Raw genomic sequence first — 19,314 nt, 5'->3', positions numbered from 1 at the left:
AATGTCTGTCCCATGTATATCTCAAATTATATAATGGGACTGTAACAGGTTTTATGACCCCACAATCACTAAAATTACTGTAGAGCAAACGTCAAAAGAGGCAGAAGGGATTTTTCACGACAACATATGTGCATTTGATTCTAGGGTGTATACTGTGCTGATTTTCACATTCATACTTTTCGTATTTTGGGTTTCTACTTGAAAATGTTTACAAGCTTTAAAGTTCAAAAAGCCCTTTTCTCATACTGGTTGTCTGAATATACTTGTATTCACCCTCTGAATACGGGTTTACAACCACTTCCTACAATATGGGACTTTTAAAGGGACATTTCTGACAGTAACTTAAATATGAAGCTGGAGCCAGCAGGCAGTTAGCTTAGCTTAGCATAAAGACTGGAGACAGGGGGAAACAGCTAGCCTTGCCATGTCCCGAAGGTAAAAAGTTTTAAAAAGTAAAAAGTCTGCCTATACCAGCACATTTAAAGCGCAGCTAATTAACACTGGATATTCTTTGTTTAATCTGGAAAAAAAAACTGAAATGTAAAAATGTGGACCTCCTGCTGGCTCTTGCTTCATATTTAGCATACAAACAGTGGTATCGACCTTCTCATCTACTTCTCTGCAAGAAAGCTAATTAAGTGTGAAACTATTCCTCTTAAGACAAAAAAGATGAAATGCACCTGAAAGCACATTTTCAGTTTTGTGATGTCACAATTTAGCTGTAGATGTTGTGTGCGTCTTTACATGTAATAATAGTTTTAGTTTTATGCATCAGTGCATGCATTTCCTTTCTCATTTTGACTAAAGATAAGATAATGTTACAATTTTGGAATTTGGTATGGACACTATTATTATAAAAAATACATTTAGGTGTTCCTGAAGTGGTTAATTGTAACCGCTGCAGGATGACACAAGTAAAGCCAGAGCTTAAAAACGCTGTGTCATCCTGCCTCTCCCTCTGAGTCTCTGCTGTGGTGTTTTGCATGAATCACAAAGGTCGCGGCAAGAAGAATCCAGCTCCAATCGCTGTTTTCGCTGCTCGCGAAGCATATCGTTGTCAAGGAAATGTGACTGTTTTATCATTGTTGTCCTTCAGCACGAGGACCTCGGGAGGATCCGGGATCTGTTCTACAGTGATAGATCAATCCCATTTTCCTTGGCGGGGACATAGAGAGTGTGTTTTTCTGACTTGTAGCACAGATACGCTTGAGAGTGTCTCCATGTGTCTGTCTTCTACCTCACGGTCAGCCAGGTCAGCCTGCAGATGGGAGACCTTCTCCCTCAACTCCTTCAACTCCTTCTTGCTGGACTCCATCTCGTCCCCCTTTTCTCTTTCCTCCCTCTCCCGCTGGTCTTTCAGCCGCTCGATGATCCGCTCCTGGACATCCAGAAGAAGGAGGAGGAAGAGGAGGAGGAAGAGGAAGAGGAGGAGGAGGAGGAGGAAGGTGGAAGTTAGAAGAATAGAGAACAGAAAGAGTCGAGGGAGGGAACGAGGAGGCGAGAGAGGGAGGCAGTCAACGCTCCAACAGTTATTCACAGTCACTCAATATCAAGTTTCTATACTAATAACAGTCGCATTAAACTTTATGTACATGGCAGCTTTGACAGGATCTAACAGCCAACAGTGATTTTAGACACGTAATACGTTCTGGCACCAGATGTCATATTCACAACCACTAAAACACTATCGACGCTCTCCAGCTATAGAACAACACAGCGGCCAGTTCAAGCTGAAGCATTAAAGTTCCCACACACACAAAGGCAGCACGGAAAGCCTAAGAAGTGAAACCTGACTGTGCTGTGTGTGTGTGTGTGTGTGTGTTATTGTACTATAGCTCTATCTTCATGAGCATCGATTTAAGGTTTCAGCCCTGAGAGTGAAACGTTTTCTTTGGAAAGTGAAGATATTTTGTCCGGCCTTCACTTCTTTAAAAAGCCCTTTCAGATAATTTTTATTAGCATCAATTATTTCCTCAATTAATCGGATTAATTGGTTTGTCTATAAATGAATGCTTTGAAACATAACACAGCACAGAGCAAGTAACAGAGGAAAGGAGCAGTAATGTAAAGAAAGCAAGAGGAGGATGGAAAAATATAAAGGAAGAAAGGAAAGACATCCAAAAGCACCAAAACAATGAAAATGGAGGAAGAAAAGCCTGCGAAAGTCATTTGAGTGAAGTTAGCGTCGTCGACCACCTCCGCCTGCCAACACTCACACATCTAGCTGACACCCTGGATATTAGTCACTGGACAATTAATAGCCCCGTTTCCTCTGTGTGTGTGTGTGTGTGTGTGTGTGTGTGTGTGTGTGTGTGTGTGTGTGTGTGTGTGTGTGTGTGTGTGTGTGTGTGTGTGCGTGTGTGCGTGCAAAGGAGATGGAGTGGGTAACGTAATCGCGCATTACAGTATAAAAATATATGGTTCGTTTCCCAGAATCATGGGTCGAGTCCTGTGTGCAGAGTAACAGATCATCAAACAGGCAGTTGAGGGTTCAGTTCCCATGCTCAGGTGTTTCAGGGCTGTTAAATGGCTGTGACACCTGCATCTTTACACGCAGACGGTGACAGGGCGGTTGTTGGTTCTAATCCCACTGGTTCAGACCGCATGTTGGGCTCTTAATCTTTTGTGAAGGCAGGCTGTGAGGGATTTAATAATGAAACAGCCGATGTGATTATTGGTTCGTTTCCATTTCTCCAGAGTCATTTGGTCATTGCCTGGGTGGTCGCTGTTTTGCTCATAGTGGTTTTGTTATGAATGTAACCTTGCTCTGGAGTTGACCTGAGGTTGACCAGCGAAATGTGTGTGTTTCCTCGTACATCTATCTTTGTGAGGACCAATTTGAGTTTCAGACCTTCAGAGTGAGGACATTTCTGGCAAGTGAGGACATTTCTTTCAAAGGCCTGTTGAGACTTGGTTTTAGGGTTCAGGTTATGGGTTGCATTATGTCAATGAGTGTCCTCACAAAGATAGATGTACAGGGAGGTGTCTGTGCGTACCTTCTCGGCCAGAGCCTCCTCCAGTGTCCCCAGTGCTGTGTCTGTGTTTGAGGTGTCTGTCTGTAAAGACTTGACTCTGCCTTTCAGTCCGCCCAGCTGTTTCTCTTTATCTCTCAGCTGATCCTGGAGGTTCTCTATCTGCACGGAGAAAAGGAGCGAAAACGCATCATCAGTCTTGTTTTTCCAATTATTTGGCCAAGAACTATATTATGTTGGAAAGTGTATCGGCTCTCAAACTCGGCCCAGACGATAATAACATTCTGAGGACGAAAAGCAAACAACACTTCAATTAAATTATAACAACATATATGTGAATACATCTCAAAGATACAGCAGAATTATGACAAAAAAATCAAAACAATTATAAGCTACAATAATCCGACATACTATATTTCCAATTAACCTATAATAAGTGGAAATTGTCTTATAATATTGGCTTCTCCAATTTCTCCCCCGGACTTGTAACAGCAATGATGATTTAGATGATTTAGATGATTTAGTTGATGTGGCTTTAAACTAAATTGAAAATGATCCCCATTCAATTGAACTTAATATAAATATTGAACAATGACAACCTAATAAAATAATAAATATATTATGCACATTCAAATGTTTGTCAGAGTCATTAGGAAAAATTATAAAATGATTTGATTTGATTTTTGGCCCGCTTTGCTGCTTTAACGTTTATTGCTTATTACAAAGAACTCATGTCAGCTTCCCATTTGGGGATCTGGAACGGGTGAAATTGCAATTTTCCCAGCCATTAGTGTAAGTGAATATGTTTCTCTGACAGTCAACAAACAAACACACACCTCTCCCACACTCCCTCTGTTTCTCCCCTGTTTCCTCTCGCACTGATTTCAAAGCAGATGAATCCTCGGGTCAAAACACAAACGCAGAAGTCTCTGCCCGCAGCACCGTCTTAAATACGAGGCCACCTCTTTCTCCCCTTCTCCCTGCCTCCCCCTGTTCCCTCTCACCGTGATTTAGTAGCAGATTGATTTTCTGTTAAAACACAAAATCAGCAGAAATAACCGAAGGACTCACTCTTTCCCTGAGTCCACAACGAGTGTGTGTGCGTGTGTGTGTGTGTGTGTGTGCGTGCATGTACTGTATATGTGTGTGCGTGTGTCTGTGAGATCACAGATTAAGATAAGGAGCTATGTCAACTTTGTGGTATTCATTAAAAAATGGATGGAACAAAAGGTTGAGCAACCCAGAAATAACAAATTGAGGAGAGAAGCGAGGGATGGAGAGCTCATGTGATGTGGTGTTAAGGGTGAACTTGGGTGGTAAAATTACAAAATGTCCCTCTCCCTCTCTTTCCTTCTGTCTTCCTTTAGCCTTGCCAGAGAGAAAGGAAATCAAGCAATTGAAAACCCGTCAGGAGGAAATAGAAAGTCAGATTGGTATGCAACCTCTGACTCTGCTGCAGGTGAGACGCACACATTTACAGTACCACAGAGATCGTGTGTGTGTGTTTGTGTTCATGCAGTAAAACTCTTCCAGAGCCTCATTAATCAACTGTTCACTTGACAGCTTGACTGACACCTCCTCTCTCTCTTTCTCTCTCTCTCTCTCTCTCTCTCACACACACACACACACACACACGTGACATTGAGAGGCAGAGAGACTCTTTGATCGCGTCTGCACTTCCTGAAACTGACAACTGCTGGATGCTTGGCGGACACATACACACACATACACACATATATACAGTATTTACAAACCCAAGCACATACTCGTTGCCTGTCTTGTCCTATTGTAGTTCCAAAATTGTGTGTGATAAAGTACCGGAATATGTTAACAAAACAATAACCCGCTGACGCCTCTCTTCATCCATGTTATGGAAAATTACATTGAAAAAACAAAGAGAAGAGGATGATGGGAGATCAGAAGAATTAATTCCATGCACTCGTGGTGATTTCCTCCATGAGTATCGCACAATGACAGGTAAAAACATGAGAAGGGAAAGATGGAGGAGGAGGAGGAGGAGGAGGAGGAGGGGGACGAAGTGGAAAAGAAGAAAGAAAGGTATTTTTAGTTTTTCCACATGCAAAAAGAGAAGAAATTATGAAATCATAAGTGCAGATTAGATAAAAAGGAGTCAGCAGCATCTCTGTCTCCCTCTCAGACGCTGGACTGTATTCTATTTGAAGACGGCAGAGGTCATCATTTATTGAACAGGAGGAACTCATTAGTATGCATCTGATTTCATACACACTCTGCCTCTCTCCTCCCCCTCCCTGTCCTGCTTTAGGTCTGTCTGCTTGATTGTCTCCATCAATTATCTGCTGATTTTCATGGCAAAATGGCTTGTAATGGGCTAATTTAACTGTACACTGGATTTTCTGTCATTTTTACACTTAATTAGTTGGATGTTAGCGTCTGAACAGTCGTCTGAACACGTCATTTCCCCATCCATCCCAAACTAGTGTTGTGTGTCTATGTGTGTGTGTCAGACAGCAAAGACAGAGGGTCAGTACTGCACATCCATCTAACTGACAGCATTACCATAGAGACACACAACACACACACACACACACACACACACACACACACACACACACACACACACACACACACACACACACACACACAACTGGCCAAGAATATCGAAAAAGTATTTGTAACTCTTGCTGCCGTAGAGCTGCCTGTCTGTGTGCCCCTCGGCCTGCCTGCTCACTGTCTGTCTGCGTCGGCTCCTTAACTACACCCTGTCTTACAGCGCCATCTAGTGGTTGTAGTATCACATGACAGCACCATATTCTTGTACATGCAGATTTCAATGAAAGACAATTATTTTTGCGTCTCCATGTACATAATCATTTTAGGCAACAATTAAACATTTTCATTGAAATAAAAATAGCCTCTTTGTATTGATAACTATTAATATTTATTGTTAGATATTCTACAGCCTGTTTAATTAAAGTTGTCACAGTCTTCAAAATGAGCAGCGACAGCCACCATCACCAAACACACAACAAAAATAGTGCCACCTATGGACGCCGAAATGTTACCAAGAGGAAATCCAACTGGGATGACATCACAGTAGTGCTCACACCGTTTAATCAATGACTTTTTTTAACAGGATCATACAGGTTTTAACTTTGCATTATGTGCAACCAAATACTTTGATTTGGAAATCAAGCACCTCTGTGTTTCCTGACCTTCTTCTGCAGCACGTTGACTTTGCGTTCCTTGACGTCCAGCATGTCTTTGAGGTCGCTGATCTCTCCCTGCTGAGTGCTTTTCTCCTCCGTCAGCTCTGATATCTGCCCACTCTTTTTAGCGAGGAGGGACTCCTTTTCCTCCAGACGGAGACGCAGCGCATCCACCTGTGCACGCGTAATTAAAAGTGAATGGAAAATGGATATTAACTAACCTTCACATACAGTACTAGTCAAAGAGTAACTGTACCTCGGTCTGCAGTATAGCGGCTCTCTGTTCCTTGGCAGTGAGGGACTCCTTGAGTACGTCCACGTGTTGTTTGCTGTCAGAAAACTGATTGTTCAGAGTTTCCAGTTTGGTCCTGAAAGCCAAAAGCTCGCTGTCCTTACGACCCAGATCCTGCTTTGCTTGTTCAATCTGAGTAACACACACACACACACACACACACACGGCATTACACCCAGTAATGGTGTGTACTGGAGAGGATTACATGCTTACTTTTATCATAATGTACTAAAATCCACCACAGGTTTTAATTCATTTTATTCTAACGTGCATGTTAAGGTTTTAGCTGTTACTCATGACTCCATTGTAGAAGACGAACTTGATCTAGTGTTAGTCATTGTGTAGTGCCTTGCTCAAGGGTACGTACTGATAGATCATCAAAGAGAGGAGCTGTAAACGCTCTCCTCATCCACATTCAATTGAATGAAATGTGAATGAATTGAATTGTGAGTGGCTTCCTACAAGGGCTACAGTGTCTGTGAGTTCCATCAAGTATCATTTTCACATTGAGGTCTTTCTAGCCTTTTTCCTAATTTCTCACCTGGAATCCAAACAACAGGTAGATGCACATTAAAGTCAGTACAGTATAATAAACCTAGTAAAACATATGCTGTGCTCCTCATATACGTATCTGTACTGTACAAGCTGGTCAGGGTCAATTCTTTCAGTTATCCCAAAATGATAAAAAAAGAACAAAAAACATGAAAAATGTTTAATATCTATAAGTGGCAGTTAAAGTTCCTTCAATCTCAATGAGGTGATTGGGAGGGAATTTAACTTAAGATAAAAAAAGGATGGACCCTCACCACACAGGAAAGTTAGTCGTCTAAACACCACAGCAAACTAGTTCAAGTCACTATTTGAGAGAAACCTCATGCGAGAAGAAGGAGGAGCAGGTTAGAGGTATGCATTATTGTGTCACAGCCCTTCTGGATTGAGTTATTGTACAGTTCAGACTGCTTTTAAACAACTATTACTGGCAACAGCCGTTGGTCATAGATAGAATGGGAAGTAAAGACCTCCTAACCTGTTCATATGACCCAAACGGCACACAGAAAATGATTGTTGTGTTGAGTTACAGTTGCTTATTGCTGTCTGAACACACACTCACACTACTGGGATTCTACTGAGAATCTACTCAAGCGGCAGCCATTAACCAGTGGACCTGGGAGACGGAAAGAGCGGGAGATTTAGAAGTAAAGGCAGGAAGAGCAAACCGAACACGGAGGCGTGTCTCTTACTGCGGACGCCTCCCGCTGGAGCTCATTGGCTCGTTGCCTTAGCTCCTCCTTCTCTGATTGGCTGTGAGTCAGCTCCTCCTTCAGCTGCTCAACCTGGCAGGAGAGGAGGGGCGTCACCATGACCACAACAAATCAGCCGCCACAGAGCACACGGGCCACAAACGGCATATCCAAAGCCTCGCATGCTGGAACAATGCGTGAACAACCCGAGGAGCGTGAATCAACTGACATGTGAAAACCTAGGACGCTGCTGCACGCTGTTAATTAATGCGCACCTGTAAAAATGGTCTTTAGGAATAAATAATGCTGTCTGTGGGGATAATGTTTTTCATAGACGGCCCCTGAATTGCTTGATTGTCTTAGGTTTCCAGACCCCAAGAGTCACGTTACAAATAACGAATAATTAAACCGTGAAGTAAAGATATAGAAAGGAAGAAAAGCAAATTCCTGTTCCATCATTTTCTAATACATTACTTAATTGACAATGACACGCAATAACGTAAACCCAAACTGAAAATCTAGGATGTTAATACTGTATTTCTTTTCAGAATACACTCCACTCAACCATTGCTACAGCTTCTGTATGCCCTAATAAACAATTCACGGTGGTATGTCTGTTGAAGATATCCGAATTGAGCCAGAGAGTAGTTATCTTAGTTCATAGTTTATTTTGTTTAACAAGTCATATGGGGGTTGTTGACCCATGGTCTTATATACATTTTAAGACTGCAAACATGCTGATGATGGCTGTATATATATATTTAAAAAATGATGTCAGCCATTTGGTGTATTACAATAAACTTCTAAGAATACATGCTAACAATGATGAAATCAAAGAAAGAGAAGGGCGATGTAATAAAAACAAGCTGTGAATTACTTCCTTCCACGAAAAAAACACCAGAGACAAAAACAAACACAGTTCAGCTTAAACAAGCAAAGTGGAGGAAACAGAAAAAAAACACCGACTGAATTCCCAAACTGTCTCGTCTCCCCACATGACAGACGTACTGGTTTGTTTTAATGAGCGTGGCTCCCGCGGTAACCCTTCCTGTTCCTGACACTAAAGTTGTATCCGTCAAGTGTAAAAAAAAGCCGAGTTATTTCCCAGCAAGCAAAAATTTCCTTTCCTGACATGAAAGGGGGGGAAAAAATGGGGAGACGAGAAGAAAAGGTGTGTGTGTGAATCTGTCACCTTATTCTTCATGAACTTGGAGTGGGATCTGTAGACCTCCATCTGTTTGATCTCCTCCTCCCTCTCCTCGCTGCTCAGAGCCCCGTTGGACTTGAGCATGTTCACCTCCTCCTCCAGCTCTCTCAGGCCGCGCTCCATCGAGCTGATCTTCGCATCCTGGCAGGGCATCAACATGCTCATGTTAAACGGCAAAAGACCGGGCGTGATTTACCGTGCCCGGGCCATGAATATCACCACGTAATGACATATACTCCATTGGTATTTCTGACAGATGAGTAGAGCTGGACAGTCAATCAAAAGAAAGCCACTTTGAAAGGTGTCATCAGTTTGATTGAAGAGATGAGGAATAGAACGTATACGTACATATTTTTGAAGGCTAACACTGAGTTACTAACAGATTTTACTGCCTTGATCTTTAGTTTTAGGTTGATGTTCTCAATCCTGTAAAAATTCAGACTCACGAACTGCGTTACGGTGTTACCTTCAAGTTATGTATTATGATGCGTTACATTAAAAAAACAGCAGTGTGTTACACTGGTTAATGATAAATATAGCCCGACAGACACTGGGTATATAGGCTGATACCTGATGTCAATATTTTGGAGTTTAAAAAGAATCTGAGACCTAGATATCAGCTGATGTTTATGAAAGAATCAACAGCACATTCTTTACCTTCATTTCGATGACCGTCTGCAAGGCCTTGGTCTTTGTTGATTCTGGAGCTGCTTCGTATCTCCTGTGCAGCTCCTGAGGGACACAGACAGCCCGGTGGTCAGCGGGCGACAGACAGGGGGACGGAGGGGGACGGAGGGAGGACGGAGAGGGATGGAGGGAGGGCTGAATGGCCGGTGTAGGCCGGGGAGCGGGAGCAGGGAAGGACGGGGAGTGATGGAGGGAAGGATGGACGGAGGAGGCCACGACGAAAGAGGTATAGTGAGGAGGACAGGAGGCGGGGAGGACGACGGGATGGCCGGAGTAGCGATGGGAGCGAAGAGGAGGTGCGGGGAAGGAGGGAGAGGAACACGGTTGGTAGTGGCGTGTAGGGGGGAAAGGAGGGGAGGGTTGGAAGGAGGGAGACACGTGGAAAGGAGGTGGAATAGGGATGGGGGGAGAAACTGGAAAAGAGGGGGAGATGGGGATGGAGGGGGAGGCGGGCATGAGGTGTCTCCCTCTCGCAGAGGCGCTGGCTTTCAGCCTCCTTGGGTCGATCCGTCCATCCCACATCCTTCAGACGGGGAGGAACGCCACGAACTAAGCTCACACCGCTTCAGCCTCAAATGAGAACGAGTGAGGAAATCTGACAGCCTCAGATGCTTTGAAGCCCTCAGTTTCAAATCAAATCTAAGATGGTGTTGATTCTAAGTCGTAATGAAACCAAACAATTCCGTTCAAATGAAGAAATCCAGTCGTAGGGCTTCAAATGCTTAAATATGTAACTACAGGGTGCAAGTTCCAGTCTCCTAAAGAAGCGTACAGTAACCTGTCACGAAATAATATCTAACATACATCACTAACAAAAAACACTGCAAGAATTTGGTAGATTTCCACTACAGTTCTATTCCTAAAATTGCCTAAATTCTCCAAAGATTCTCCAAAGTCCTAATTTAACGACCCTGATTTGAGCTACATGCAACGGAATTCGAGCCGTCTGCGCGATGTTGAAACTCACTCGTCAGACGACGTGAGAGCAAATGGGGGGAGAAAGAGAGGGAGTGTAGTGGTAGATGTAAAGGCACAAAAAGAGAAAGAAGGGACAGGGAGAAAGAGTACGAGAGAGAGAGGGGGGGCAATGAAGAAGGGGAAGACGTAGCAGCGTACGCATCGCTGCTTTTCTTTGGAGGAAACACACTTAGGAGGCCGACAACGATCGGTTAATGCATCAGCCAGGAAGCACAGAAACACACGTATGTGAAAGGGATAGCAGGGTGCCGAGGCTTGAGGCGCTGCATGAATGCTATGAATGCTCATGACCACACAAAACATTCTCATACACACACACACACATGCCTGGGGAGTGTTACAAGTAAAATAAGAGCTGATGCAGCCATTGCAAAAGTACGGCAGAAAATAATCTTTTAAGCAAAACGTTTCGCTTAAATTGAATCGCTAATTTAATTTGTTTAATTTGTCTTCCTTTGCTCTCATACAGAAGTCTCACTTTGTACTGCAGCACATCAGCTCAATTATTTGAATCGAGCTGATAAATGTCCTCAAATAAAAAAAAGTGTCAGCAGTTCGGCAGGAAGTCCGCAACACAACCGCACGACAGACACTTCATTATTTACTTCTACTTTAACCCATACGGAAACTATTCTTCAGATATTGCATAATCTTATTCCGGTTTTCCTGCTTTGCCATTAACTCTGTCCAGCACACTGATGCAATGTGAAGCAACGGCCAGAACATGTGTGACGAGAGCTGTAATGATTTGAAGAGACTGTGTCTCCTAATTATGTTTTAAACCATTTTAGAGAGAACTTCATCTTGCTTCAGATCTCTCTTTCTCAGTCATTTGCTGCCTGTGATACATGTAATTATGCATCACTTGCTCTGTGTGTGTGTGTGTGTGTGTGTGTGTGTGTGTGTGTGTGTGTGTGTGTGTGTGTGTGTGTGTGTGTGTGTGTGTGTGTGTGTGTGTGTGTGTGTGTGTGTGTGCGTGTGTTTAAATGCATTTCTCCCTCACAGCTGTGCCTGTGGTGCATTTGCAGCTGGTCAGAAAAGGCTGGTCTGACATCAGTTATTTTTTGTAACAAAACAACTTAACGGTTTATGTGTAAAAATATACTTATCGCACATATGTATTCATATCTATTGATTGTTTAATAAATGTTAAATTTTCATTCATTCCCCGTCTGTTACACTTTTTTGTATCTCAATAAAGTTTCTTTTTTTTACTTTTTTTTATTCCACTTGCTTGTTACTTCATTGAATTGAAAAAATGACTTACTGCTTAGAAAATAAAAATAGTGCTGAATGAATGTGTCCAGAAAAGATGGATCGAAGGTATTTTGTAAACTGAAGTAAACAAACGTCCATCTTTGATAATTGTTGTTCATTAAGAGCTTCTCTCCACTAGAGGGGGCTGTTGTACAACTGAGTTGATGAACTGAGAGTAAAAACAGCTAAGAGAGACGTAAGAAGAGAGACAAAGTAGAAAAAACAGGATACAGTGTGCAGTCCTGTTTATTTGTGTGTGTGTGTGTGTGTGTGTGTGTGTGTGTGTGTGTGTGTGTGTGTGTGTGTGTGTGTGTGTGTGTGCGTGCGTGTTGATGTTTCTGTGTTGTATTATAACTGAACTATGAGCCAAGACTGGAAGAAGCCATGGGCTTTGCCTGGATATGACATGGTTTGATTTGCAGACACTCACATCTGGCTGTACACAAAGACACACACCCTCACACACATGGGAATGCTTAAATGCACTCTGGCCCGTCACACACACACACACACACACACACCTCTCTGAGTTGTAGCGTCTCCTTGTCTCTTTGCTCCATTAGGCCCTCCAGCTGGTGGATGGTCATCTCAGCATCGGCCAGTCGTCTCGTTCGTTCGTGGTCCTCCTCGGTTGCCCGTGACGACAGGCCTTTGCTCTGCAACATTTCCAGTAACTTCTTGATGGATTCGTCCCTGTTAGAAAGTATAATATATTTAGAGCCCGCACGTCACACGTTGGCAGCAAGAACAACGTACGTAACAGTCATTCTCCCACTTTACCTAGCAGTTAGCGTGTGTTTCTGTGTGTCTATCCTCAGCTCCATTTCTTCCACGGTCTTCCTCAGGAGGAAGAGCTCTTTCACCTGCCGCTCGTACTCGCCGTGGAGACGCAGGAAGTTCTCCTCCGTCATGTCCTGAGGGGAGATGGGCTGGTTGCCGAGGTGAACGGACTCTGTGTAATCCGACTGGAAGAGCTGGTTGAGGTCTCGCTGGATTCGGAGCTCGTCCTGTAAAGCCTGGATGGAGCACTGAAAATGCTGGAGGAAGAGAAAGAAGTCAGACTTTTAGACTTTTAAATGCAAAAGCTAACACGAGAGTGTGCACGTTGTGGTGAAGCCTAAAGAGGCACGTTATGAGATTGAGCTATACAAATAAACATCACCTGACTGCAGGGATCCATAGATCAATGTGCTCATCTAAAAATAACTGAGTTCCATCGATTTGTACCTGGATCAACACATACAATAGATTAGGACTGGTTTTTTTGAGTGACTGGCTGACTGGCACAGTATGAGTATGTTATCTGGAGTAAGTGAGTGAGTGAGTGTGTGAGTGAAGTGTGTTGGCAGGTTAGTATCACTACCATTATGGTTGAGGACAACGTGACATGACTACCTCTGAGTCAGACAAAGAGTGTAAACTGTGTGTGTGTGTGTGTGTGTGCGTGTGTTTGTGTTGTCACTATGATGTCCTCAGGCTTTTTTTAAATGCATCACACATAACCTCAACAGCAGCCAGGCCATAGAAGAACACAGGTAGCGCGGTGCAGTGGGAGAAGTGCATGGATGAGAGTGGAAGTGAACGGGAGATTCAAATAGAAAGGGAAGAGGTTAAAAAAGGCAGAGACGCTATCGCTCCCTTGCAGCTATCGTTGATCAACATTGACGAGGGAGAGAACAAGATTAAAGGAACAGAGAAAGAGACGGATGAGAGGAACTGTTCTGAGATATAAAAGAAAGGAGAAGAGAAGATAGTGATTCTCTCACAAACAGACAGAGGACGGGGTGAAAGGTACTAGGATAATAACAAAGTAACTGTCTTTTGAGACGGGAGCTCTGCTTCATGTTGCACGACAGCCAGGACGGCGTCTCCTGCTTTGTCTTGTTCTGTTCCACTTTATATTTCCATTGAGACAGATGTACACAATATAGCAATAACACACTTTTTCTCTTCTTATTAGAGTACCGCGTTTGTTTCCTTGTGGGTTTGTCGCTGACTCATACAATAGCTCTTCACACGTGTGTGTTGATGGCTGACATTTATAAACAGACAGACAGACATACGGATACTCTTTTCCCTCTCTCTGGTTCTCCATGACAACTAAAATACCTCTTGCTCACCGAAACGCATATCAGTGTCGCTAAAGTCAAGCAAATACAGTGTGAACACACAACTTCAAAGGTTTACATTTTAAGAATTCAGATTCTCACACACACACACACACACACACACACACACAGAGGCTTGTGCCAGTTACGTTACACTCCCCGGAACACACACACACTCTGCTGGAATGTAGAGCTGAGGAATGCCAGACCATAGGCGAGAAAGGAGGAAAAGAGGGAGTGAGATACAAAAAGGAAGCAGGAAACAAAAACAGAGAGGGAGATGAGGAGATAAGAACATGAGGAGAAGGCAGCGAAAACAACATGTTGATTGCTTCTCCAGCAGAAACAAAAGACGGGATGAGAAGAGGAGGAGAAGAGAGAGACAGGGTCAGAATACAAGTCATGTTTTTCGCCTCGGTTTCTGCTGAGTCGTCTTTTGCTTCCTCCCCTTTGACCCCGTCAGACGCCTCCTGATTGCACGGAGGACAAAACGGAGACAGACATGCAAACACGTGTTCACATGTGACACTGTGAGATGGACACAGCGACAGCACGCTGAGCAAACGACGTTACGAAATATTGCATTGAAAAATAACGTGGGAACATCGGAAGAAGGAGAAATAAATGTGAACTGTGTACTAACACACAAACAACAAATCAGATGTCTAAGGGAGGGACGGATACATTCTTCAAGCTGACGTAAACCAGCTCAAGACAGGAAATGATCTGGATCCCAGCGACGTTCAAACAAAACAAAACTTGTGAATTTTGTCTTTAACTGTCTTAATGTTCTTTATTTACGTATGAGACATGTCGGTCAACTCCTCAGATGTCATAATGACATGTAAATACTATCCGTGGAAACTTAAAACACAAAGTTGTTCACGAAAAGAGAACAAGCTGCCTTCATCAACATGTGACTCTAAAGGTGTATGTCCTTTCATATCAGGGATACAATGTGTTACTATGGAAGCAGGAAAATAATTGTTGCGAGAAACAAAACAAAAACATGAATTCATAGCGACAGGATAGGATTGAATTTAGGAAAGCAAAGGAAAGACACATCTAATCTTAATAAATGAACGATCCCTTGTTTATTCTAATGATCATTCTATGGTGACAATTTTTACATCCGCTCGTCACCCCCCCCCCCCCAGGCCACTGCTCATCTGTCATTCAATATTAACCATCTCTACGTTATTACTCCTCCCTCTCATCCCTTGATTATTTTGCGCTCAACGGGTGAGTCACGCTGCACCCCCCCCCCCCCCCACAAACAGACACACACTGTGACATGAAACACACACAAACACACACAGAGCACAATAATGGCCACAGGCAGACGTAATGTTGGAGGCAGCGGTCGTAATGACCGTGAGTTTCGCCCACTCAGGTTCAGACAACAGCCAGATTAACACTCTCTCTCTCTCTCTCTCTCTCTCTCTCTCTCTCTCTCTCTTCTTTCTCGCAGGATAAAGCTGGAGGATAAAGAACATAATGAAGAGGAGGAAATACAATTTAAAAAAGGAGAGGAATGAGCGGAAGAAACGCGAGAAAATCCCTTGTTTTCCGAAAGACGCAGAGCAAGCCGATGGAAGAAAATAGTATCAGATTGTGTATAAGAAGGAAGACTAGAATAAGAATGGATGAAAGAGGGAGAGAATGAATGAATAAATAGCTGAGAGGAGAGAGAGAAAGGGAGATTCTGACCCTAATCAGTCACTTTGAGATGCAACATCAGGGTCAGTACAGTACAGGAGTGGGTTTAAAGAAACAGTGCAGCTGTCACGCTTATTTGACATGAACACATTCCAGACGTCAAGCTCTCTGAACCAGCAGATAGATTTTAGAAGGGCAGAGTAGAAATAAAAGCAGCAGAAGAAAAAGGGGGAGTGACTGCACTGTAATTCTGTTCATTCCTCACTAACTCTTCCCAAACCCACTCCTTATAAGGAAAGACATGGCTACCATAGCACTCCACACACACACACACACACACACACACACACACACACTGAGGGAGGGAGAAAGTGGAGAGAAAAGTCACACAATCACAGCCTTGTAGGAAGAGAGGGAGAACTAACACCTCCGTTTCCTTCAGTTTCAACTCTCTCTCTCTCGCGCCTCTTATTTCTTTCCACTGTAGAATGCATACTTTGTAAATGAATAAAAGAGGAAAAGTGCCATTCCTCCCTCCCTCCCTCTCTCTCTCTCTCTCTTCATTAAAGTTAAAGTTGTATTGGACTCCTGAGTGTAGAGAGATCCTCCTGTATTCTCTCCTCCTTCCTTCTCCTCTCTTTCTCGGTTAAATTCTCTCCATGAATCTCCTTCTTGCTCTTCCTAATCCATTCATCGCTCCCCCCCTCCCCCTCGTCCATCTGCCTTTCGCCCCCCGCTATCATTCCCTGTATTTACCTTATTCTCTCCATCCCTCCCTTTCTCTTCCTCACCTATCTCTCCATCCCGACTAAATAAGCACACAGGTTTGAGGACCATCTGTTACTGATGAGCATTCATGTGTGAAAAACACACACAAACACACACACACACACTGCAGACAATGCAGAGATAGATTTTAAAAAAGCATTTTGGAGGTTTTTATCTTTTAAGTTAGGACATTTGAACTGTAAAACGTGGGGACAGTAAGTGTGCATGAACGTGGACACACACACACACACCTACAGTATGCTAATGCAAGCACACACACACACACAGACACACGACAAGAGAGGAATAATGAGTCATAGGTTGGTGAGCAGAGGATGGAAAGATGTGCAGACGGCAGGCAACAGAAGGAGGACGAGGTAGAGAGAGAGAGAAAACGAGAGAGAGAAAACGAGAGAGAGAGAGGTAGAGAGAGAGAGAGGTAGAGAGAGAGAAAGAGAGGTAGAGAAGAGAGAGAGCGGGTTGTCACTGTGTTTTAAAGAACATTGTATCACGTATCAAAGACAGGCTGGAAAAAAAATGACTTCTCAAAACTTTGCTGAGGCTGCACGCTGTCTTTTCCTGAATCATATTCTCTCAGCCAAACACATTCACACTCACATCTGCCACGTCCATCCTCAGTCCCTCCACTATCGACTGCAGAGCAGCCGACATTTAGAGAGTCAGGCTCTTCCTCGAAATGTTTGACGAAACCAGCTGAGAGTCTAAAACAACCAGTCATTGTACACAACATCTCTGTGTGTGTGCAGCTTTATCTCTTTGACTCACTTTCCATAAATCCTTCTCTCCCAATGCCTCATCTGCATTTTCCCTCCAAGAGATTTGTTTACGTCCACATTTTTAACAAGTAAAATTCATATTAAATGTCATTACTAAACAACTAATAACAAGACAATAAATAACTATTTTCAACTACTCTATCCTTCCTTTTATTCACCCTACATTTCCCCATTCTCCCTCCCTCCTTCTTCATCCCTGACTCCTCTCTTTAAGTCGATCTATCGCTGCCATCTTTCCATCCGCCCTCCCTTTCTCCACCCATTTCTCTCCTGTCACATCAGCGTCCATCACTCCTTCCATTTCTCTACATTTCATCTGCTGTTTTCAGCTCAACTCGCCCGTGTCGTCCATTTATCTCTCCTCCTCCTCCTCCTCTTCCTCCCTCCTCCTGGCATTCATCCCCAGCATTCCAGTTTGATCCATCCTTCTTAACCACTTTCCTAATTTCCTCCTTCTTCCTCTCTTTGTTTAACACATCTTTACGTCTCAATCCATCTCGGTGATCCGTTCTCCTCCTCTTCTCTTTCTCTCGGGTCTACGCTGGTACAGGGGATGCCAGGCGAAGCGTTCTTTGCAGCCAGCTGGCACAGCAACTCGAGCTGGTACCAGTTTGTTTCTTTCTGTACAGTAAATGGGAATTTCACAGAGGAAATACTTGGCATCGTCCATTTCTATTAGATTCAGACTAATCTGAACCCACGAGGACAAGCTCAACACCAGCTTGGAGTAATGGAATTCGAAAAGATAGATTCTTCATTTTCAAATCTGCTGCCCAAAGTGCTGAGCGGTGATTATAACTTTTTTACCCGGTCAGCACACAAACAATATTTATAGTTGTGTGTTGTAGTGCCATTTGTCTTTCATGTAGGACTGTAGTTGATTCTTTATTTAGTGTGCTCTTACAAAAACAAGTCAATAAATGTCTCTGGTTGGGATTTTAATTGAAAGATTGAAAATAAAATCTGGTGGCACCATTGGTTTGAACGTTAACCCGAAGTCCTGATTTACTGCCGTGTTCATAAAGCAGGAAAATACACTCGAGTGCCAGTCCGTGTCTCCGTCTCTCCGACTGTGTCGCTCTCAGCGAAGAAAGAGGGGAAAAGGGGGAGAAAAATGGAGCGTGGAAAATAAGGAGGGACGAGAGAAGTATCACTCCGTCTCCGTCATCCCGCTCTCGACCTGAAGGTAAAGCGCTGCCCAGGTGTAACGGGCACCGTGCTCACCTGCCTGTTTGTGTCAACCTCCTCACTCTCTCTCTCTATCACTCACACACACACACACACACACACTGAGAGAAACAGCTGGCAAACCACCAGACCTTTTGCCACTTAAAGTCTGCCGAAAATAAAACACAACCTCTGGGCTGAAGACGAATGTTGTTTTGACATTTCCTATGAACAAATAGTCCTTCACCAATACGATCATGTGATCTTACTGAACCTGACGAACTGAAGACAGTCTCATTGAGGTTTCATGAATCGTCCTAGAGGAAGAGGAGACATGTTTTCTCCCTCCACTGCAGACGCACACAAACCCGTCTACATTTATTCCAGCACCTTGAGGCTAAATTATTAAAACAGTGCAGCAGTAAAAAGTACAACAGCCGCTGGCTGTTGCACTTTCTCAGACACACACATGCACAACTTCTGACATCACACCACTGCCACTTCCACTTCCATTAAAGTCGCACAAACTGTTGCAAGACCACTAAAAACACACACGCTTGATACAAAATATCGAGGGTAGCAGCAGTCCTACGCGACACATGCACAGAAACAAGCATGAGTGTCTGTCTCCATGGCGTGCACACGTTTGTACACACATGCAAAGACAAAAAAACACAATTATGAACATGCGGGCGACTGTGACACAAACACATACATCAGACACAAACACACACACGCTCGTGTCTGCAAAAAGCCCAATTGTCCTGACACACACGTAAGCAAGCCTGCCAACAAACACACAAGGGCACAGATTCCCTCCTGGTACAGTTCAAACAGACACAGCTGAAACATGAGACCGCTGACGAAACCTAAACTCCACACAATCATCTTATTCAAACATATGCACCGTCTCTCTCTCTCTCTCTCTCTCTCTCTCTCTCTCTCTCTCTCTCTCTCTCTCTCTCTCTCTCACACACACTCCCACAGTCACAC

At 43.6% G+C, this 19,314-nt stretch overlaps 1 protein-coding gene across 5 annotated transcripts in view; it reads right to left on the bottom strand.

Moving 5' to 3' along the window:
* LOC306796152 (ELKS/Rab6-interacting/CAST family member 1-like) overlaps positions 1-19,314 on the bottom strand; it is a gene marked incomplete at its 3' end in the record, with an annotated part of 90,811 nt that overhangs the window by 58,855 nt on the left and 12,642 nt on the right. For 3 of the 5 annotated variants that reach the window (XM_079294932.1, XM_079294935.1, XM_079294933.1), the window contains exons 5-13: positions 12,603-12,859; positions 12,344-12,515; positions 9,558-9,632; positions 8,886-9,041; positions 7,694-7,786; positions 6,417-6,584; positions 6,167-6,334; positions 2,997-3,134; positions 1,238-1,378 (exon numbers count right to left, since the gene is read on the bottom strand). In XM_079294932.1, coding sequence (XP_079151058.1) covers positions 1,238-1,378; positions 2,997-3,134; positions 6,167-6,334; positions 6,417-6,584; positions 7,694-7,786; positions 8,886-9,041; positions 9,558-9,632; positions 12,344-12,515; positions 12,603-12,859 — 1,368 coding nt within the window. The remainder of the gene's footprint in view (positions 1-1,237; positions 1,379-2,996; positions 3,135-6,166; positions 6,335-6,416; positions 6,585-7,693; positions 7,787-8,885; positions 9,042-9,557; positions 9,633-12,343; positions 12,516-12,602; positions 12,860-19,314) is intronic. The other 2 variants (XM_079294934.1, XM_079294936.1) reach the window with 1 other exon arrangement.

This window comes from Melanostigma gelatinosum (assembly GCF_949748355.1).
Source record: "Melanostigma gelatinosum genome assembly, chromosome: 22".
Lineage (NCBI taxonomy): Eukaryota > Metazoa > Chordata > Actinopteri > Perciformes > Zoarcidae > Melanostigma > Melanostigma gelatinosum.
This window is presented reverse-complemented; position numbering and strand designations above follow the sequence as displayed.